Here is a 23501-nt window from a genome sequence, read left to right as displayed (position 1 = left end):
TACTATGTACATGGTTCTCTTTCTCTCTCTCTTTTTTACCTTTAAAAAGAAAAACCCAGAAAAACATATCAGATTTGTGTAAATGAGAGTATGCCAACAGGGTGGCCAGTTTTGCTTTAGGTTTTATGAAGGATAATTTGTGACCCTATACACACACACACACACACACATCTCCCGAGCCAGCAACAGAACTTTGTTTATACTGCAAATAAATATTATTTTTTCTTTAAAGAAAAAAAAAGAACAGGTAAGTCTTGGAGCCAGCCTATAGAGATGGTATTTAGGGCTAACGTTATAGGTTACCCCATACCCCCAACACCCACCTCTTTTGCCTTTCTCTACTGTCAAGACTGAAGACTAGATACTAGATTTCCCAGGTTCCCTTGCAATTAGAAGTAGCCTATGACATGGTTTTGGCCAATGAGTGTAAACCGGAATCTGGTGAAGGGACAATGGCAGGTGGTTCTCTGCCTCTTCTTTCCCACCTTGAATGTGGATGTTCCAGCAGCCAACTCATGACAGTGAGGTAACCAACAGGGATGAAAGGCCAGGAGAATACAGAGATGCCACTTTTTTTTATATGTAACATTTTTAATTAATAAGTTTTTTGGCTGTGCTGGGTCTTCATTGCTGTGCTCAGGCTTTTCTCTAGTTCCGGAACGGGGGACTACTCTCTAGTTGCGGGGTGTGGGCTTCTCCTTGTGGTGGCTTCTCTTGTTGCAGAGCATGGTCTTTAGGGTTGGGGCCCAGTAGTTGTGGCACACCTGCTTAATGGCTCATGGCATATGGAATCTTCCCGGACCAGGGAGGGAACCCATGTCCCCTTTTATGGCAGGTGGAGTTTTAACCACTGGACCACCAAGGAAGTCCAGAGATGCCACTTCTATGTCATGGAGTTGCCACTTATCCCAGGACAGCTTGATAGGTAAGGAAGATAACCGCCTATTTATTGAGACCACTAGCACTGGATTTATTGGTATATTATTTGCAGCTGACCCAGCAATCCATGCCATGTATTTGAAGGAGATCTCTTGGTTATTAATGTGTGTGCGTGGGCTCAGTCATATCCAACTATGCAACCCCACGGACTGGAGCCTGCCAAGCTCCTCTGTCAATGGCTTTCCCAGGCGAGGATACTAGAGTGGGTTGCCATTTCTTTCTCCAGGGGATCTTCCCAACCCAGGGATTTAACTCGTGTCTCCTGTGTCTCCTGCATTGCTGGTGGAGTCTTTACCACTGAGCCACCTGGGAAAGGCATATTAACATGTAGGCAGAGAAAAAAGTGTAGCTCTGATCTTGGTGTGGGGTATGTCCACTTTGGAGTTAAAGCAGAAGAGGACAGGAGCGTGTGGACAAGGAGGCTGGAAGTGGACCAGATTTCCAGGAGGCCTGTGCCCAGCGCTCCCCGCATGGCCCCTCCCCGCTCTGTCCCCTCGAGGTCCTGCTGGTCCCGCCTCCCCGGCCAGAGATAGGTCTCCCAGTCCCCACTGCCCCCGGCCAGTGCTGTCCCCAGCCCCGCCATGCCTTCCAACTTCAGCGGCACCTGGAACCTGCTCAGCAGCGACAACGTCGAGGGCTACATGCGGGCCCTAGGTAGGCGGGAGGGGCCGTGCGGAGCCTCCGCTCGGCCACGCGTCCAGTTCGGGGCGGAGGCCGCCGGGCTGGCATGCTGGTCCGACTCCCTGCGTCCCCTCACCTGCATCCGTGCGTCCCCCGAGTCTTACTACGGGTTCTCCGGGTCCCCCACTTCCCCACCTTCGTCTATCCTCTGTCCCCCTGAACGTCCGTCTGACTGTCGTCGGTCTCCCACCTCCGTCCGTCTGCCAGTCCTTCAGTCCAGCCGCCTGTCCCCCCATCCTTTGGTCTCCCGCATCCCCCTGTTCTCCACGCGTCCGGCCGTCTCCTGGTCCCTCCCATCCTTCCTCTCCCAGTTCGCCAGTCTGTCTGTCCTCTCCTCTGTCCGCCAGTGCCCGGTCCACGCGGCACGGCTCCTGTCCCATCGCGGACTCCCAAGCAGGTGGGGGCGACGGTGGCGTAGGCCACCTCGCAGGGAGAGTCGGGGACACGATGGGGTTCCCCATGGGTGTCGGGGAGGCGCCCCGACCCGAAGCCCCTCCCGGTAGATCCTCGCCCCGTGGCCGCTTTAACGCGGATTTCTGGGCAACGGGCTGAGGGAATCCCCGAGTCCAGGGGAGGTCCCGGCCCGCAGCATCAGCGCCCCCTGGAGATGCTCCGGGACGCAGATTCCGGGGCCCCAGAGTACCGTCCCGAGCCTGGCCTCCGGCCCCGCCCTCGCCCCCCGCCCCTCCCGCGACCTCCGGCGGCTCTCGTGCGGGTTAGAGTTCTGGAGACACGTTTGAAATCTTTAGTTTTCTGGTTTCCTCTTCTCATCGAAAGGCGGGGGTTAATAAACCCAGACCCTTTAGAGGCCGCTACCTCTTCACCCCAACCCCGGGGCCCAATTCCAGCCAGGAGGACTGTGGGTCGGTGCTTGGAGGGTTTGCTTCCACTTTCCCCTGCCTGGCAGGGAGGAAGTATGGGAGGGGCCTCAGGGGATGTAGAGGGGCGGCGGGATCCGCTAAGTTTCTTTCCTGCCGTGACGGTAGAATGCTTCCCTTTGGTACTGATGCTCAGTTCCTCCTGCTGGTGATTTAATTCGTCAGCGTTGGTGGTTCTGAGCACCCGCTCATGCTTCTGACTAAATAACAGCAATCAGAGGCACCTTTTTGTGTTGCTGTTCTTAAATAGGAGTTCATTTTAAGCCTCAAGCCAGGACTAGCCATGTTTCTAATGTTCAACGGACACAAGTGGAAGTTGGCTACCCTACCAGCCAGCAGAACTTGAGAAGGCTATCGGAATGGTGAAAGGAGATAGGGCATCTTCTTTGAACTTTATTTTTTAATTTGGCTGCTCTGAAGCTTAGTTGCAAGATGTGAGATCTTTAGTTGCAGCATTCAAAGTCTTAGTTGGGGCAGGTGGGACGTGTTCCCTGATCAGGGATGGATCCCAGACCCCCTGTATTGGGGGCATGGAGTCTTAGACATTGGCTCACCAGGGAAGTCCCTGATCAGGGGCACTTTTGATCGGGCCGGAGCTTCCGGAAGTCTGGGGGACTGGGGACTGCTCTGGCTCCTCTTCCACATTATCTGACCTGGGCTTGGGTTTCTCCATCTGCAAATTGAGAGCAGGTGGTCCTTTTTTTTTTTTTTTCCTTTTAACCATGCCTAATAATAATAATAATAACATAAAATCAAGTATTTTAGCCATTTTGGACTGTACCATTCTGGGCTTCCCAGGTGGCTCAGTGGTAAAGAATCAGCCTGCCAACACAGGAGATGCAGGTTTGATCCCTCGGTTGGGAACATCCCCTGGAGAAGGAAATGGCAACCCACTCCAGTGTTATTGCCTGGAGAACCCCATGGACAGAGGAGCCTGGCAGGCTTACAGCCTGTGGGGTTGCAAAGAGTCAGAAATGACTGAGTGACTGAACAGCAATTCTAAGGTTCCAGTGTGTCTGTAAGATCTCCCAACCTATGGTAGGATTTTATCCTCCCTTTCTCACACTAAGCAGGGATGCCTGGAACTTCTCAAGCTAAATCAGATTCATACTGACAGAAACCGTATAGGCAAGGAAAAAAATATTATTTCTCTACCTTTCTTAGTTTCATTGGTTGGGACCCTGTAAATTATACCAAGAGACAGCGTAACAAGACAACAAACAGAAGCTTGTTAACACATGCATGGTGAATACACTCAGGAGCATTCAGCGATGAGTGTCTCAGAGTGGTTAGAACCTGAGCTGAGGGAACTTCCCTGGTGGGCCAGTGGTTGAGATTCGACTTCCAATGCAGGGGGCATGGATTTGATCCCTGGTTGGGGAACTAAGATCCCACATGCCACCAGGTGTGGCCAAAATTTTTTTAAAAGAAGAAGAAAGAAAAAAAAAAGGAAGTTATATGGCACCTGAGCAAAGAGTAATAATTCTGTAGAGAAGTGATAAGACAAAGGGCTTTGTGATTCCAGGGGTGACAAATTTTGGGAAGATAAATACATGCAGGAACTAATGGTAAATAAGAACGAGTTAGTAAAGTTTGTTATGTAAATTCTTCTGGTGCCATCTCTAGACTGATAGGAGTTCAGAGTTGTGTCCCTAATTTCTGTCCAACCTGGTACAGGGAGAGCAGGGACATGTTTACAAAATTATGTCCTGCTCTGGGGGAGGGCAGGGCTTTTCTGCTTTCCCATGACCTTCATTTCAAAATATTCAATATGAAAAAGTGGCATATCTTGGGGTGGCATATTCTGCTACCCGTAATCTGAATCTCATTTCTTCTCTGTTTCTAATTCATAAGAAGGAATTAATGATTGTTTTTCCTAAAGGTAGTAAGCCCTGATAATTTACTTATCACCTCACCCTCAAATTAGTGGGGACATGTGATCATAAGCGCTTTATTTTTCTGATTGTTTGTGGTTTTTTGGTGGGGAGGTTGTTTTTGGTCACAACCCATGGCATGTGGGATCTTAGTTCCCCATCCAAGGATTAAACCTGTGCCCCTATATTGGGAGTTTATGGGTTGTTAATCACTGGACTGCCAGAGAAGTCCTCATAAGTGCTTTCTTCCCTGGTTTCTCTGGCTAGTATCGGACATCTTTGTGGAGGGTAAAGTGTTAGAGATCAGGGCATGGCTTTGAATTTTGCCTTGCAGTGCTTTCTTTTTAGTTATTCCCATGGCATCCGGTCCCACCACTTCATGGGAAATAGATGGGGAAACAGTGGAAACAGTGTCAGACTTTATTTTTCTGGGCTCCAAAATCACTGCAGATGGTGACTGCAGCCATGAAATTAAAAGACGCTTACTCCTTGGAAGGAAAGTTATGACCAACCTAGACAGCATATTGAAAAGCAGAGACATTACTTTGCCAACAAAGGTTCATCTAGTCAAGGCTATGGTTTTTCCTGTGGTCATGTATGGATGTGAGAGTTGGACTGTGAAGAAGGCTGAGTGCCAAAGAATTGATGCTTTTGAACTGTGGTGTTGGAGAAGACTCTTGAGAGTCCCTTGGACTGCAAGGAGATCCAACCAGTCCATTCTGAAGCAGATCAGCCCTGGGATTTCTTTGGAAGGAATGATGCTAAAGCTGAAACTCCAATACTTTGGCCACCTCATGCGAAGAGTTGACTCATTGGAAAAGACTCTGATGCTGGGAGGGATTGGGGGCAGGAGGAGAAGGGGATGACAGAGGATGAGATGGCTGGATGGCATCACTGACTCGATGGACGTGAGTCTTAGTGAACTCCGGGAGTTGGTGATGGACTGGCGTGCTGCGATTCATGGGGTCCCAAAAGTCGGACACGACTGAGCGACTGATCTGATCTGATGGCTTTTAGAGCAAATTTCTTAGAGAAGAAAACAGGGAATGGAGTCAGGGTGACTGTTTCAAGTGTGTGGAAACATCTTTTGTTAAGCCTGTTGAGTATTGCAAAGCCGCCTTCTGACTGTTGTAATCAGTGTTTTTCAAATGTGTATTCGTGAAATCCTTCACCTGTCTCCAATACTGTCTTACTTTTCTGTACGTTATGCTGTGACTCCTTGTCTGAGACTTCTTTTTTCATGATTTCTGTAGAAATTTATCCATTATCTACCATTGTATGAGATCCTAGAGGCTAACAGAGGCTCTATTTATTTATATTGTGTGCATTCATGCTAAGTCACTTCAGTTGTGTCCAACTCTTTGTAACCCTAGGGACTGTAGCCTGCCAGGCCCCTCTGTCCATGGGATTCTCCAGGCAAGAATATTGGAGGGTTGCCATTTCCTCTTCCAGGGAATCTTCCCAATCAGGGATTGAACCATCAAACCTGTGTTTCCTGCACTGGAAGGCAGAATCTTTATCATTGTACCACCTGGGAAGCCCTTATTTACATTAGCTGTATTCACTTATCATCCAACCCATTTCACAGAGGATTAAACCAAATAGTATTGAATTTATATCCTGCCTCACAGCTCCTATTTTTAAAAATTTTAATTTTGTTTATTTATTTTGGCTGTACTGTGTGGCCTGTGTGAGCCTAGCTGTCCACCAGGGATTGAACCTGTGCTCCTTGCAATGGCAGCATGGAGTCTTAACCACTGGACCACCAGAGAAGTCCCACGACTCCTTTTTTAATGTTTGGTTCTGGTTCCAGAAAGATACTGGATCCAGACAACACATTAATTCTTATTTGCAGTCTGTTTCCCAGAAGAAAGATAAGTGTGCTAGGGATTTCTGGAATAGAGAGGCTAGTTAGTACAGCAGAGCACCAAACTGGAAACCCAGAACTAGCCATTGATTGTTGGTAATAGAATCAAAGCTATACAGCCTCTGAATTCTGTTAGATGCCCTATTTGTTAGAGGTGGTAGGATGAGATTTGATATTCTAAGAGTGTCTAAAGTACAACCCAAGAGATCTCGTAGTGTCACCTGAAAACCGAATTCACCTCTTTGTGGGCATACAGCCAAGAGAAACAACCAAGCCAAATACCAGGAGAAGAAAGGATTTATAATTACTTAAAGCAAATAAGGACAACAGTGGAGATCTTTCTCAAAGCAGTGTCTCCTTGAACGGCAAAATTGGGGAATTTTTAAGCTATTCATGTAGGGACTTGAGCAGAGGAGATTCCAGAGAGAATTGGGGCAGAGTCCAAGCTTTCACTTCAGTTCAGTTCAGTCGCTCAGTGGTGTCCCACTCTTTGCAACCCCATGGACTGCAACAGTGTTCCCTGTCCATCACCAACTCCCAGAGCTTGCTCAAACTCATGTTCATCAAGTCGGTGATGCCATCCAACCATCTCATCCTCTGTCATCCCCTTCTCCTCCTGCCTTCGATCTTTCCCAGCATCAGGGTCTTTTCCAGTGAGTCAGTTTTTCCCATCAGGTAGCCGAAGTATTGGAGCTTCAGCTTCAGCATCAATCCTTCCAATGAATATTTAGGACTGATTTTCTTTAGGGTGGACTGGTTGGATCTCCTTTCAGTCCAAGGGACTCTCAAGAGTCTTCTCCAACACCGCAGTTCAAAACCATAAATTCTTTGGCACTCAGATTTCTTTATAGTCCAACTCTCACAACCATATATGACTACTGGAAAACCATAGCTTTGACTAGACAGACCTTGCTTGGCAAAGTAACGTCTCTGCTTTTTAATATGCTCTCTAGGTTGGTCATAGCTTTTCTTTCAAGGAGCAAGCGTCTTTTAATTTCATGGCTGCAGTCACCGTCTGCAGTGATTTTGGAGCCCAAGAAAATAAAGTCTGTCACTGTGTCCATTGTTTCCCCATCTATTTGCCATGAAGTGATGGGACTAGATGCCGTGATCTTAGTTTTTTGACTGTTGAGTTTTAAGCCAGCTTTTTCATTCTTCTCTTTCACTTTCATCAAAAGGCTCTTTAGTTCCTCTTTGCTTTCTGCCATAAGGGTGGTGTCATGTGCATATCTGAAGTTATTTATATTTCTCCTGGCAGTCTTGATTCCAGTTTGTACTTCATCCAGCCTGACATTTTGAATGATGTACTCTGTATATAAGTTAAATAAACAGGGTGACAATATACAGCCTTTATGAATTCCTTTCCCAATTTGGAACCAGTTTGTTGTTCCATGTCTGATGCTTGATGAAGCATCCATGTTGCTTCTTGACTTGCATACAGATTTCTCAAGAGGCAGGTAAGGTGGTCTGGTATTCCCATCTCTTTAAGAATTTTCCATGTTTTTTTGTGATCCACACAATCAAAGGCTTTAGTGTAGTCAATGAAGCAGAAATAGATGTTTTTCTGGAACTCTCTTGCTTTATCAATGATCCAATAGATGTTGGCAATTTGATCTCTTGTTCCTCTGCTTTTTCTAAATCCAGCTTGAACATCTGGAAGTTCTCAGTTCACGTACTATTGAGCCTGGCTTGGAGAATTTTGAGCATTACTTTGCTAACATGTGAGATGAGGGCAATTGCGCAGTACTTTGAACATTCTTTGGCATTGCCTTTCCTTGGGATTGGAATGAAAACTGACCTTTTTCAGTCCTGTGGCTACTGCTGAATTTTCCAAATTTGCTGGCATATTGAGTGCATCACTTTCACAGCATCATCTTTTAGGATTTGAAATAGCTCTGCTGGAACTTCATCACCTCCACTAGCTTTGCTTGTAGTGATGCTTCCTAAGGCCCACTTGACTTCACACTACAGGATATCTGGCTCTAGGTGAGGGATCACACCATCATGGTTATCTGGGTTGCTAAGATCTTTTTTGTATAGTTCTGTGTATTCTTGCCACCTCTTCTTAATATATTCTGCTTCTGTTAGGCCCATACCATTTCTGTCCTTTAATGTGCCCATCTTTGCATAAAATGTTCCCTTGATATCTCTAAATTTTCTTGAAGAGATCTCTAGTCTTTCTCATTCTATTTCTTCCTCTATTTCTTTTCATTGTTCACTTAGGAAGGCTTTCCTATCTCTCCTTGCTATTATTTGGAACTCTGCATTCAGATGGATACTTGCTATTATTTGGAACTCTGCATTCAGATGGATATATCTTTCCTTTTCTCCTTTGCCTTTCGCTTCTCTTCTCTTCTCTTCTCAGCTATTTGTAAGGCCTCCTCAGACAACCACTTTGCCTTTTTGCATTTCTTTTTCTTGGTGATGATCTTGACCACTGCCTCCTGTACAATGTCACAAACCTCCATCCATAGTTCTTCAGGCAGTCTGTCTATCAAATCTAATCCCTTGAAACTATTTGTCACTTCCACTGTATAATTATAAGGGATTTGATTTAGGTCATACATGAATCATCTAGTGGTTTTCCCTTCTTTCTTCAATTTCAGTCTGAATTTGTCAATAAGGAGTTCATGATCTGAGCGACAGTCAGCTCCTGGTCTTGTTTTTGCTGACTGTATAGAGCTTCTCCATCTTTAGCTGCAAAGAATATAATCAATCTGATTTCAGTATTGACTATCTGGTGATGTCCATGTGTAGAGTCAATTCTTGTGTTGTTGGAAGAGGCTGTTGGCTATGACCAGTGCATTCTCTTGACAAAACTCTGTTAGACTTTCCCTGCTTCATTTTGTATTCTAAGGTCAAACTTGCCTGTTATTCCGTGTATCTCTTGACTTCCTACTTTTGCATTCCAGTCCCCTATGATGAAAAGGACATCTTTTTTTGGCATTAGTCTGGAAGATCTTATAGGTCTTCAGAGAACTGTTCAACTTCAGCTTCTTTGGCATTAGTGGTTGGGGCATAGACTCGGATTACTGTGTTATTGAATGGTTTTGCCTTGGAAACGAACAGAGATCATCCTGTCATTTTTGAGGTTGCACCCAAGTACTGCATTTCAGACTCTTTTATTGAATATGAGAGCTACTCCATATCTTCTAAGGGATTCTTGCTCACAGAAGTAGATATGATGGCCATCTGAATTAAATTCACCCATTCCAGTCCATTTTAGTTCACTGATTCCTAAAATGTTGATGTTCACTCTTGCCATCTCCTGTTTGACCACTTCCAATTGACCTTGATTCATGGACCTACCATTTCAGATTCCTCTGCAATATTGTTCTTTATAGCATTGGACTTTACTTCCATCACCAGTCACATCCACAACTGGGCATTGTTTTCACCTTGGCTCCGTCTCTTCATTCTTTTTGGAGTTATTTTTCTACTCTTCTCCAGTAGCATATGGAGCACTTACCGACCTGGGGAGTTCATATTTCAGTGTCATATCTTTTTGCCTTTTCATACTGTTGATGAGGTTCTCAAGGCAAGAATACTGAAGTGGTTTGCCATGCCCTTCTCCAGTGGACCACATTTTGTCAGAACTCTTCATTATGACCCGTCCATCTTGGGTGGCCCTACACCGCATGGCTCATAGTTTCATTGAATCAGAAGTTTCACTGAATCAGAAGTATGCACACATATACACAGTGTGGTGGGGAGGGAGGTGGAGGGGAAGGCCAAAAGGCAAAGAATTTTTGTTTAAATTTCCCTTGTCTTGCCATAAACTATGACTTTTATTTTATGATGGTGAGACCAAATAAATGGAAACTTCAGAGTTTGGAGCAGAGAAAGCTTTATTGCAGTGCCAAGCAAGGAGAATGGGTCGTTCATGCTCAAAACCCCTGAACTTACTGATGATTTCCAGTCGCTCAGTCATGTCTGACTCTTTACAACCCCATGGACTATAGCCCACCAGGCTCCTCTATCCACGGGATTCTCCAGGCAAGAATACTGGAGTGAGTTGCCAGGCCCTCCTCCAAGGAATCTTCCCAACCAGGGATTGAACCTAGGTCTCCCGCACTGCAGGTGAATTCTTTACTGTCTGAGCCACCAGGGAAGCTGAATGAAGTCTATTTTCTACAAAAAAGAAAGGAAAGACACAGAAGAGATTTGCAATGAGGCGGGCCCCACAGAGTTTGTTTCAATGTGTCCCATGTTTCAATGTGTCCCAGCCAGCATCTCTTCTGAGGAGGGAAATAACTCCTTTCTGAGTAGAGCTGATCCTGCAGATCCAACAATATTGCTCTTTCCTAGCTTCTGCCAAATCGAAGGGAAAAGAAAGGCAACTTGTCCTTTGGACGCTGAAGAAAGTTCGCTTGGGTTCTATAGTCTGGAGAAGTTGGCTGCAGATTTGGGAGTTCTTGGTGGGTCCCACAATAGCCAAGGATGACCCAGGGTATGACACTCTAGGCAGGAAGGAAGCTAATGCCTACAGAGCTTGACCATCTTGACCAGGACTTCCCTTTAATCTCATCATGAACATGAGAACACAAGGATGTTACCAACTTGTTGAAGGTCACTGAATAAGCTGGGATTTAAAGCCCATATTCTCTTGGCTCCAAGACCCACATTGCCTCAAAATTAGAAGTGGCTTTGGGGGACTTCCCTGGGGGTGCAGTGGCTAAGACTGAGCTCCCAAGGCAGAGGGCCTGAGTTTAATCCCTAATCAGGGAACTAGATCTTACATGCTGCATGTTCACATGCCACAGCTAAAGATCTTGCTGTAAGACAAATTAATCAAATCTGACACAATATTCACGTGTAATGGGATAAAAATTTGACACTATTAAGTGGCTGTTTTTTATTTTTTATTTTTTTACCTGAGATTTAAACTCTGTGTATGAATGAACTTTTAAAACATAGTTTTGGTCACACCACATTACACACTGTTCATTTTGTCACTCACAAACTATAAAATTTTTTTAATGAAAAGTTTCAGTTATATATGTATAAAAGATCCTGTATGCTTCAAGCAAAGATCCCACATGCCACAACAAGACCCAGCACAGCCAAATAATATAAATAAATAAAAATTAAAAAATTTTTAAAAAGAAGTGGCTTTGAAATGAAGGGTTAATGTGAACAGACGAAGTTTAGAAAAGTATGTGTTTGTGTTGGCCTCTTTGAGATCCTGCCCTAAAATGTATACGCTCACACACTTATAATGGTATGTGCGTCATTTAGATTGTTACCTGGGTTTGATCCCTGGGTTGGGAAGATTCCCTGGAGAAGGGAAAGGCTACCCACTCCAGTATTCTGGCCTGGAGAATCCCATAGACTATATAGTCCATGGGGCCGCGGAGTTGGACACGACTGAGTGACTTCCACTTCACTTCCATCTGCTGGAATGTCATACTTCCTACTTAAAAAATCAATGGTGTGGAAAAGCATGGTTTGACCTGGACAAAAGCCTTATGAGCAATTTGGTCACTGAGGTCATGGTAAGTGTTGACCTGGCAGAAAATGACCAGAACTTAAGCTAGTTTAAATTTTGATCTTTAAAAAGGCCAGCCTGCAACCATCAATCTGTTAAGTGACAGTCTTATAATGTGGTAGTACCAGTTTTAAATTTACTAGCAACAAATCATCTCACTGATTGTAAAAGCATAATTGATATAATCATCTCAAGTTTGGTTTCTTATTTGTTTTTTGTTATACATAAAGAAAAGGGTTTAAGGAAAGTCAGTGATAACTATTTTAAATTTGGCTTGATCATATTAATAATCAGATAAATATTTGAAGGGTTTAGCCTCCATGTTTAAAGATTCCTGAAAATAAGTAAAGACTGGATCATTTGCATTTCATGCTAAAAACTAGAATTCTAGGTTAAAAAGCTTTTTTTCATTTTATTGAAAAAAGTTGGTTTACAATATTCTGTTAATTTCCACTGTATAACAGTGACTCAGTTAAATATATGTATATATTCTTTTTTATATTCTTTTCCATTATGGTTTATCACAAAATATTGAATATAGTTCCCTATACTATACAGTAGGACTTTGCTGTTTATCCATCCTATATATAACAGCTTCTTCTGCTAATCTCAAATGGGCAATCTTTTCCTTCTCCACTCCCCACCTCTCCACAACCACAAGTGTATTCTCTATGTCTGTTAGTCTGTTTCTGTTTCATAGATAAGATCATTTATATCATATTTTAGATTCCACATATATTAATAAGTGATATCATATGGTATGTGTCTCTTTCTGACTTATTTCATTTAGTATGATCATCTCTAGGTCCATCCAATATGTTGCAAATGATGTTGTTGTTGTTCAGTTGCTAAGTTGTGTCTGACTCTGTGACCCCATGAACTGCAGCATGCCAGGCTTTCCTACCTTCACTGTCTCCCGTGGTCTGCTCAAACTCATGTCCATTGAGTCAATAATGCCATCCAACTATCTCATCCTCTGTCGACCCCTTCTCCTTCTGCCCTGTCTTTCCAAGCATCAGGGTCTTTTCCAATAAGTCAGCTTTTCCCATCAGGTGGCCAAAGTATTGGAACATCAGCTTCAGCATCAGTCCTTCCAAGGGTTGATTTACTTTAGGACTGACTGGTTTGATCTCCTTGCAATCCAAGGGACTCTCAAGAGTCTTCTCCAGCACCACAGTTCAAAAGCATCAATTCTTCAGCACTCAACATTCTTTATGGTCCAGCTGTCATATCCATGGGCTTCCCTGGTAGCTCAGCTGGTAAAGACTCCACCTGCAATGTGGTTCTATCCCTGGGTCAGGATGATCACCTGGAGAAGGGATAGACTACACACTGCAGTATTCTTGCCTTTCTTGATGGCTCAGATGGTAAAGAATCAGCCTCCAATGCAGGAGACCTGGGTTCAATACCTGGGTTGGAAAGATACCCTGGAGAAGGGCATGGCAACCCACTCCAGTATTCTTGCCTGAAGAATCCTCATGGTCAGAGGAGCCTGGTGAGCTACAGTCTATGGGGTCACAAAGAGTCAGACACGAAGGGTAACTAAGCGTAGCACATTCATACATGACTACTGGAAAAAGCATAGCTTTGACTATATGGACCTTTTTCAGCAAAGTGAGGTCTCTGCTTTTCAAGATGCTGTCTAGGTTTGTCTTTCAAGGAACAAGCATTTTTAATTTCATGACTGCAGTCACTGTCCTCAGTGATTTTGGAGCCCAGGAAAATAAAATCTGCCACTGTTTCCATTTTTTCCCCATCTATTTACCATGAAGTGATGGGACCAGATGCCATGATCTTAGTTTTTTGAATGTTGAGTTTCAAGCCAGCTTTTTCACTCTGCTCTTTCACCTTCATCAAGATGTTCTTTTAGTTCCTCTTCACTTTCTGCCATTAGGTTAATATCATCTGCATATCTGAGGTTGTTGATGTTTTCCTGGCAATCTTGATTCCAGCTTGTGATTCATCCACCCTGGCATTTCACATGATATACTCTGCATATAAGTTAAATAAGCAGGGTGACAATATACCAAAAATTATTATTTTTGATATTATTTCATTCTATCAAATTGATAGAATGAATGATATTATTTCATTCTAAGAAAGCCTTTCTTTCTTTTTTTTTTCCAGATAGATAGCTTTTTAAAAATTATTTATATATATTATGGCTGCACTGGGTCTTTGTTATCGTACATTGACTTTCTCTAGTTGCAGAGAACGCGGGTGTGTGGGGATTACTCTCTAGCAGCAATGTGCCGGCTTCTCATTGCAGTGGCTTCTCTTGTTGGAGAACACGGGCTCTAGGGCACACAAACTTCACTAACTGCTGAATACAGGCTAGTAGTAGTGGCACAGGGGGCTTAGTTGTCCTGTGGTATGTGGGATCTTCCTGGACCAGGAATCAGACTGGTGTCCCCTGCATTGTAAAGCAGATTCATGACCACTGGACCACCAGGGAAGCAAAAAAAATAAACAGCTTTCTTAAGACAAGGACATTCAGACTATCATCGAGCTTAGAAATGAGTAGAACTGGAAGCTCCCTGGTGATCCACTGGTTAAGACTCAGCACTTTCACTGCTGAGGGCCTGGGGTTCAAGCCTACGTTTGGGGAAGCTAATAACCTGCAAGCTGTGTGGTGCAGCCAAAAAATACATTAAAAAAAAAAAAAAAGAAATGGGCAGGGGCTAATGCGATACTCATGGAGCCCTGTGAAGGGCTTGGCCACGTTTTCTAGGCTGGAAATGGAGATGTGAGGCACCCAGCCCTGAAAAGCACACCCAGCTCTGAGGGCCAGTCATGTCAGAAACAAATGAATCTATTAGGCAAACAAGTTAAAACAGGGACAATTCTGGGACCAAGGTATCTGCAATGAAGTACATAAATCTCTGAAATGATTCCTGAAACTTCATTCTACATGAACAGGACATTCCCTAAATAGGAGAACCATGTCCCGTGACTCATAGGAATGTTCAGGATGACAAGCCAGCAGTTGTGGCTGCCTGCCAATGAGATCATGTCACCTGCTCTAAATATTCCAGTGGCTCCCATCCAAATCCATCATGCTCTGAATTAAAGCCCGATGGTCCCTTATGCTACCCTGAATCTCATCTTTAGGTCCTCCCCTCCTCCTCATTCTCCCTATTCTTCTCCAGCCACCTCAGGCTCCTGAAGTTTCCTGAGACCATCTGACATGCACTTCCTGAGAGTTCTAGTGAGCTCTATTGTACACTTGCTGTTGCTGGTCAGTTGCTAAGTAGTGTCCGACTCTGTGACCCCTCTGACTGTAGCACACCAGACTCCACGAGGGTCTCCAGGCAAGAATACTGGAGTGGGTTGCCATTTCCTTCTCCAGTCCTACACTTCTTTCCCCCCAAGATCTGCACAGCTCATCACTCATTTTGTCACCTCCCTCAGCTCTGGCTAAAATTGCACTTTGCCTCCTGGTGGCTCAGCTGATAAAGAATCTGCCTGCAATGTGGGAGACCTGGGTTCAGTCCTGGGGTTGGGAAGATCCCCTGGAGAAGGGAACCCTCTCCAGTATTCTGGCCTAGAAATTCCATGGACTGATAAGTCCATGCAGTCACAGAGAGTCAGACACGACTGAATGACTTTTACTTTTTCTCTATTTAAAATAGCAACCTTGGGACTAACCTGCTGGTCTAGTGGCTAAGACTCTGTGCTGTCAATGCAGGGAGCCCTGGTTCAATCCCTGGTCAGGAAACTAGAGTCCACATGCTGCAACTAAGAGTTGCATGCCACAATTAAACATCCCACATGCCACAACGAAGATTGAAGATCCCGCCCGTTGCTAACTAAGACTCAAGGCAGCCAAATAAATAAATATTAAAGCAAATAAACAAAATAAGCAGCCTTTACCTCTAGTTCATAATGCGTTCAAAGCCACTGAATGGGAACTGTCTATACCAAAACCCTGAGAAACACTAGCCATCAGATGCAATGATTTTGAGGACAGCTGCCAAATCCTTAACTTTTGTGTCTCAAGTAAATGTTTAAATGTCTTTTCTTTATAAAAAATTATTTTTAAGATATTGACTTTGCCACTCGTAAGATAGCCAAGATGCTGAAGCCACAGAAAGTGATTGAACAGAATGGGGATTCTTTTACCATCCACACGAACAGCACCTTCAGGAACTATGTTGTGAAATTTAAAGTTGGAGAAGAATTTGATGAGGATAACAAAGGCGTGGATAACAGAAAATGCAAGGTAAAAATTATTTATTTAGTTTTGGCTGTGCTGGGTCTTTGTTGCCATGTGGGCTGTTTTCTCTGGTTGTGGCGGTCGTGGCTACTCTCTAGTTGCAGTGCAAAGCGTTCTCATTGTGGTGGCTTCTCTTGTTGCAGAGCGCAGGTTCTAAGGCACGTGGGCTCAGTAGTTGTGGCGCTCAGTCTCTAGAGCACAGGCTCAACAGTTGTGGTGCATGGGTTTAGTTACTCCGAGGCATGTGGGATCTTCCCCGACCAGAGATCGAACCTGTGTCTCCTGCATTGGCAGGTGGAGTCTTTATCACGGAGCCAACAGGGAAGCCTGCAAGGCAAAAATTAAAGTCATGACATAGACTTTTAGTTTTGCAAGGTCCTTGACATCTTCTCTAGTCATATCTGAGTATGCTGCCAGAGCAAATCAGTATTTTCTCCCATCCCTCATGCAGAGCTTGGTCACCTGGGACAATGACAGACTCACCTGTGTGCAGAAGGGGGAAAAGAAGAACAGAGGCTGGACCCATTGGATTGAAGGGGACCAACTCCACCTGGTACTGGCCCTATTTTGTTCCTCTATTTTTTTAATTGAAATAGTTGACTTACAATGTGTGAATCTCTGCTGTACAATAATGTGGCTCAGTTACACATACATTCATGCGTGCATGTGCGCTAAGTTGCTTTATTCATGTCTGACTCTGTACGACCCTAGAAACTGTAGCTCACCAGGCTCCTCTGTCCATGGGATTCTCCAGGCAAGAATATTGGAGTGGGTTGCCAAGCCCTCCTCCAGACATACATACATACATATATATATGTGTGTGTGTGTGTGTGTGTGTATGTATATACATACATACATATATATATTGTGTGTATGTATATACACACATATATATATATGTGTGTGTGTGTGTGTATGTATACACACATTCTTTTTATGTTTTTTTCCATTATGGTTTATCCCAGGACATTGAATGTAGTTCCCTGTACTATGCAGTAGGACACTGTTGTCCATGCATTCTATACATAACAGTTTGCATCTATTAACACCAAACTACCAGTCCATCCCTCCTCCATCGCCATCCCTACCCCGTTGGCAATCACAAGTCTGTTTTCTGTCTGTGAGTGCTTCATCGATAAGCTCATTTGTGTCATATTTTAGATTCCATATACAAATGGCATCATATGGCTTTTGTCTTTCTCTTTCTGACTTAACTTCATTCAGTAGGATAATCTCTAGTTGCATCCGTGTTGCTGCAAATGGCATTATTTTGTTCCTTATTATGGCTGAGTAGTATTCCATTGTATATATGTACTGCATCTTCTTTATCTGTACATCTATCTCTCAATGGACATATAGATTGTTTCCATGCCTTGGCTATTGTGAATAGTGCTGCTATGAACATAGGGGTGCATGTATCTCTTTGAATTATAGTACTGTCTGGATATATTCCCAACAGTGGGATTGCTGGATCATATGGTAATTCTATTTTTAGTTTTCTAAGGAACCTCCATACTGTTTTCCATAGTGGCTGCACCAATTTACATTCCTACCAACAGTGTAGCAGGGTTCCTTTTTCTCTACACCCTCTCCAGCGTTTGTTATTTGTAGACTTTATTGATGGCCATTTTGACTTTTGTGAGATGGTACTTCATGTAGTTTCGATTTGCATTTCTCTAATAATTAGTGATGTTGAGCATGTTTTCATGTGCCTACTGGCCATTTGTATGTCTTCGTTGAAGAAATGTCTATTTAGGCATTCTGCCGATTTTCAGGTTGGGTTGTTTGTTTTGTTGTTGTTAAATGTTCTTATTTTTAAAATGAGGTTAGGAAACCGTGACCAGCAATCCTACCATCCCAACACAACTGTTTTCAATTTGATGTCTTGCCTTCCGGTCTGTGAGAGTATTCTGACTTTTCATTTAATAGAAAAACATATTCTAACTTTCTAACAATTGTCCTGTTGCATTCATTTTGTGTTAGTTGAAACCATATAATAAGGTAGTCAACCAGCTGTGTACTATTCCATCAGATTCATGAACTTTCATTTTAGTAAAATGTTTTCTTAATTGCAATGTCCAGAAATATTGTTTCAGAGTGTTTTCTGCTGTCTCTTAAATTCACATAAATAGAGCTTTTTGCAGCCATGCATTTATTTCCTTAGGAAGAACTTACAGAGGGGATCAGTGTTGTCCCAGACATCATTGCTTCCTGCTACTTTGTTGCCTTATTCACTTCCAAAAGGGGTATATCAATTTCTTAAGCCACCAGCACTCCAAGACCATACAAGTTATAAGTCAACCTAATCAATAATTTCTAAATATAATCTATAAAGTATAAAATTGTGCATAAAGGCTAATTATGGCTTTTAAAATGAGAATTCCTTCTTGCCATATATGTGTATTACAATGGCTTACATTTTCGAATGATGACTTTGTGTGCAATTACTTAGTTAAATCCTTTGAGTGCATTTTCTGACTTAGTCTTCAAACCAATCCTGTGACAGGGACACTATTTTTTTCCCATTTACAAATGACGAGATTGAGGTTTAGAAATTCCCCAAGATGCAGAGTGAAGATTCAAATCTAGGTCTGACAAGAATGTGTGCTTTCAACTCTACGCCTTTTTGGTCCCAATGTACATGTGAAATCTAGGTCAGATCCATGAAAACAAAACTAGAGCTCTTAAAGTGTGGGTGGCCTTTGAGGTGGTGGTCTTTGATTATGAAGGGATTGAAGATACTCTGATTCTTAGATGGACAAATCTCACACTCTTCTGGCAATAAAAACAAAGTTAAGAAACTTACCATCACAAAAATGTAGTATGGAACTACAAAGGAAATACAAAGATGTTTAAGAATTCAGATTATGTGGCTGTAAGAAGTAATGTTCAAATTGCTGCATCCTTTTTTGGCATGTCCAAGAACTCTGCCCAAGCAGGCGGCAGAAGGACCCTTGGTTTAAGGACATTCGTGGGATGATTCTTATCGTTGCTGTTGTTCAGTCGCTCAGTCATGTCCAACTCTTTGCAACCTCATGGACTGCAGCACACCAGGCTCCCCTGTCCTTCACCATCTCCCGGAGTTTGCTCAAACTTATGTCCATTGAGACGGTGATGCCATCCAACCATCCCATCCTGTGTTGTCCCTTTCTCCTCCTGCCTTCAATCTTTCCTGGCATCAGGGGCTTTTTCAGTGAGTTTCAGTGAGTTCCCATTGGGTGGCCAAAGTATTGGAGCTTTAGCTTCAGCATCAGTCCTTCCAATGAATATTCACAATTGATTTCCCTTAGGATTGACTGGTTTGATCTTCTTGCTGTCCAAGGGACTCTCAAGAGTCTTCTCCAACACCACAGTTCAGAAGCATCAATTCTTCAGTGCTCAGCCTTCTTTATGGTCCAACTCTGACATCTGTACATGACTACTGGAAAAACCCTAGCTTTTACTATATGGACAGTTATCAGCAAAGTAACATCTCTGCTTTTTAATATGCTGTCTAGGTTTGTCATAGCTTTTCTTCCAAGGAGCAAGTGTCTTTTAATTTCATGGCTGCGGTCACCATCTGCACCATTTTGGAGCCCATGAAAATAAAGTCTGTCACTGTTTTCATTGTTTCCCCATCTATTTGCCATGAAGTGATGGGACCAGATGCCATGATCTTAGTTTTTTGACTGTTGAGTTTTAAGCTAGATTTTTCAACTCTCATCTTTTACCTTCATCGTGAGGCTTATGATTTTTATAAGCTGTGATATAATGAAAACCAATGAATATTTGGCCTTTGTACCTGGTTCTTAAAATCCCTGGAATCTCCAGAGTAACGAGAGTATCTTCTGTATGCTAATGAGATGAATGGTGGCTGGGGACCCTAGAGAGCTTCAGGACGCGGGCTGGTCTGAAGAAAGATCAAGGTAGGATTAGAAGGTTGGAACATTCAGCCCAGCCCCTGAACTCAGGTGAGGGGCGAGGGATTAGAGATTGACCATTACCTTAAGCAATCATGCCTATGTAATGACACCTCCATAAAAACCTTTACATAAATGAGTTCATGGATCATGGAGAAAGCAAGGATGTTCCAGGAAAACATCTACTTCTGGTTCATTGACTACACAAAAGACTTTGACTGTGTGGATCACAATAAACTGGAAAATTCTTAAAGAGGCTGGAGTACCAGACCACCTTACCTGTCTCCTGAGAAACCTGTATGTGGGTCAAGCAGCAATAGTTAGAACCTTACATGGAATAACTGACTAGTTCAAAACTGGGAAAGGAGTAAGACAAGGCTATATTGTCACCCTGCTTATTTAACTTCTATGCAGAGTACATCATGTGAAATGCTGGGCTGGATGAATCACAAGCTGGAATCAAGATTGCTGGCAGAAATTATCAACAACCTCAGATATGCAGATGCCACCACCCTTATGTCAGAAAGTGAAGAGGAACTAAAGGGCCTCTTGATGAGGGTGAAAGAGGAGACTGAAAAGCTTGCTTGAAACTCAATATTCAAAAAACTAACATCATGACATCTGGTCCCATCACTTCATGGAAAATAGAAGGGGAAAAACTGGAAGCAACGACAGATTTTATTTTCCTGGGCTCCAAAATCACTGTGGATGCTGACTGGAGGCATGAAATTAAAAGACGTTTGCTCCTTGGAAGGAAAGCTATGACAAACCTCTGTGTGTGTGCATGCTCAGTTGCTCAGTCATGTCTGACTCCATGCACTGGACCCCAGGCTCCTCTGACCATGGAGTTTTCCAGATAAGAACACTGGAGTGGGTTGTCATTTCCTACCCCAGGGGATCTTCCAGACCCAGTGTTCAAACCCACATCTGCTGCATCTCCTGCATTGGCAGGTGGATTCTTTACCATTGTGCCACCTGAGAAGCCCCATGACAAATCTGGAGAGTGTACTAAAAAGCAGAGACATCTCTTTGCCAACAAAGGTGTGCATAGTCAAAGCTATGATTTTTCCAATAGTCATGTGTGGATGAGAGAGTTGGGCCCACAAAGAAGACTGAACACTGAAAAATTGATGCTTTCGAATTGCTGTGCTAGAGAAGACTCTTGAGAGTCCGTTGGACTGCAAGAAGGTAAAACCAGTCGATCCTAAAGGAAATCAACTCTGAATATTCATTGGAAGTACCGTTGCTGAAGCTGAAGCTCCAATCCTTTGGCCACCTGATGTGAAGAGCTGACTCATTGGAAAAGCCCCTGATGCTGAGAAAGATTGAATACAAAAGGAGAAGGGGACAACAGAGGATGAGATGGTTAGATAGCATCACTAACTCAATGAACATGAATTTGAGCAAAATTAGGGAGATAGTGGAGGACAGAGGAGCCAGGTGTGCTACAGTCCATGGAGTCACAAAGAGTTGGACATGACTTAGCAACTGAACAACAATAAAGGGGTTCAGAGAACTTTCTAGTTGGCGAAGACATAGAAGTGCTGGAAGGGAGCTCGGCTAGACTGGTCATGGAAGCTCTGTATGCCCCACTCCCACCCCCACCACAATACCTTCTCCTATGCCTCTCTTCCATTTGGCTGTTCCTGAGTTACATTCTTTATAATAAACCTGTAAGTATAAGCAAAAAGTGTTTCTGTGAGCCATTCTAGCAAAGTATTGAACCTGAGAAGGGAGTTGTGGGAATCCTCGATATGGGATGATCAGTCAGATATATGGGTGACGTGATTGATTTCTGAAGTAGGAGCAATCTTATGAGACTAAGCCCTTGACCTGTGGGGTCTACACTAGCTCTGATCCTCAGTGTCCAAACTAAATTAAATTGTTGGCTGTCCAATTTGTTGTAACAGGGTTGGAGATGTGGGATTGGAAAAGACACCATGTACCTGGTGTCAAAAGTATGACTAATAATAATAACAGCTGCTGCTGCTGTTCAGTTGCTCAGTCATGTCTGACTCTTTGCTACTTTTTGGACTGAAGCCCACCAGGCTCCTCTGTCCATGGGATTCTCCAGGCAAGAATACTGGAGTGGGTTGCTATTTCCTTCTCCAGGGGATCTTCCTGACCCAGGGATCAAACCCGAGTGTCCTATGTCTCCTGCATTACAGGTGGATTCTTCATTTGCTGAGCCATCGGGAAAGCCCCAATAATAATAGACTATATGCCAACTCATCTCTGTTCTCCCTTCTTCCCTATCCCTAGGAACTGTTCTGTGAAGGCCAAGTGTGCAAGCAGACATTCCAGAGAGCTTGATCTGTATCCAACAGCAGAGTCCACATGTGGGGAGAGCTTGATGAATTATATTCCATAGTGAACAGGACAGGAATGATCTGTTGGGGTTTGGTGGATGGGGCCTTGTGATCAAAGAGACGTCACACAGCCCATACCAGAAGCCATTTGGATTGTGAGAAAAATTCTCAGCTTCAATAAACCTGTCCAATGATTCTGACTTTTTCCTTCTAATTTTAATGTATCTCCTTATTTTCAGAAATATTTGGAAGGCTTCTAGGCACACCATTGACACACCAATGATGAACAAGTTGTAATTCCCACCTTCCAGGGGGTGGGCAACTGGTGGTAGGGGCCTGGGGTATTTCTGGAAGTGATCTTTAAGCTGGGACCTGAAGCAAATGTTAGCAGGAAGTATCAGGGAGCACCCTAGTCAAAAGTTGGAGGAATGTTTAAAGAACTGAAAAGATTACTTTAGCTGTAGCTTAGGGTGTGTTGGGTGGGATAGGGTGGGGAGAAATGGCAGGGGTAACTGACATGACAGTCAGTGGCTCTACTGTGAAGTATCTTGAATGCTAGGGTAAAGAGCTGAGATTTTTGTCCCTAAAGTAATAGGAAGATGGCGACCTGTATTAAGCAGATATGTACAACCAGGTTCATTCACAGAAAGTAACTCTGGGACTTCTATGGTGGTCCCATGGTTAAAAACCCACCTTCTAATGCAGAGGATGCAGGTTCAATCCCTGGTCAGGGAACTAAAATCCCATGTATCCCAACCAAAGAGAAGCCCATGCACTGCAACTAAAACCAGATGCAGCCAAAAATAAATAAATATATGCCTTAAAAATAATAATAAAGTAATTCTGACTGCTGAGGGAAGAAAGGATTGTAGGTGGGGGGTGCAATTCAAGAGGCAGTTTAGAAAACCCAATAGAAATCAGAGTGTAAGCTGACATTGTTCAGGATCATCCAGACCCCAGGTCTGAAAAATAGAGAAATAGACTATTGGGCCTTGGAGGGAAGTAACAAGGTATTTACGAGGCAGAATCTATAATCCAATGAGATGGATGTGATGGAGGGATGCTGGCTGGGGGAAGAATCAAGGAGGTGCTCTGTTTTGGATCAGGCAGTTATAGCAAGGTTGAGGCCCATTAAAAGAAAATAACAGGACTTCTCTGGTGGCTCAGTGGTAAAGAATCTACCTGCCAATTGTCGACTTAAAAAAGAGGTACAACTTGAGAGTTGTGAGTTAAGTTTTATTTGGGGCAAAATGAGGACTGCAGCCTGGAAGGCAGCATCTCAGATATCTCTGAGAGACTGCTCCAAAACAGCAGTGAGGGAAAGTCAATATACAAGGTTTTGGTGAAGGG

At 43.6% G+C, this 23501-nt stretch overlaps 1 protein-coding gene across 1 annotated transcript; it reads left to right on the top strand.

Moving 5' to 3' along the window:
• The first annotated feature begins 1486 nt into the window (after positions 1–1486).
• RBP7 (retinol binding protein 7) lies at positions 1487–22334 on the top strand. Its single transcript, XM_027564083.1, has 4 exons — positions 1487–1593; positions 15771–15949; positions 16395–16496; positions 22105–22334. Exons 1-4 carry the CDS (start codon positions 1521–1523, stop codon positions 22153–22155), a joined length of 405 nt encoding a protein of 134 aa, XP_027419884.1. The 5' UTR covers positions 1487–1520; the 3' UTR covers positions 22156–22334.
• Positions 22335–23501: the final 1167 nt, after the last annotated feature.

The sequence above is a fragment of the Bos indicus x Bos taurus genome, chromosome 16 (assembly GCF_003369695.1).
Source record: "Bos indicus x Bos taurus breed Angus x Brahman F1 hybrid chromosome 16, Bos_hybrid_MaternalHap_v2.0, whole genome shotgun sequence".
NCBI lineage: Eukaryota > Metazoa > Chordata > Mammalia > Artiodactyla > Bovidae > Bos > Bos indicus x Bos taurus.
This window is presented reverse-complemented; position numbering and strand designations above follow the sequence as displayed.

Bases quoted from the DNA above. Each gene is read 5' to 3' on its own strand.
- RBP7 (XM_027564083.1), top strand. From the start codon at position 1,521: ATGCCTTCCAACTTCAGCGGCACCTGGAACCTGCTCAGCAGCGACAAC. The intron at 15,950-16,394 runs GTAAAAATTATT...TCCCTCATGCAG, and splicing joins TGGATAACAGAAAATGCAAG to AGCTTGGTCACCTGGGACAA. The intron at 16,497-22,104 runs GTACTGGCCCTA...CCCTATCCCTAG, and splicing joins AAGGGGACCAACTCCACCTG to GAACTGTTCTGTGAAGGCCA.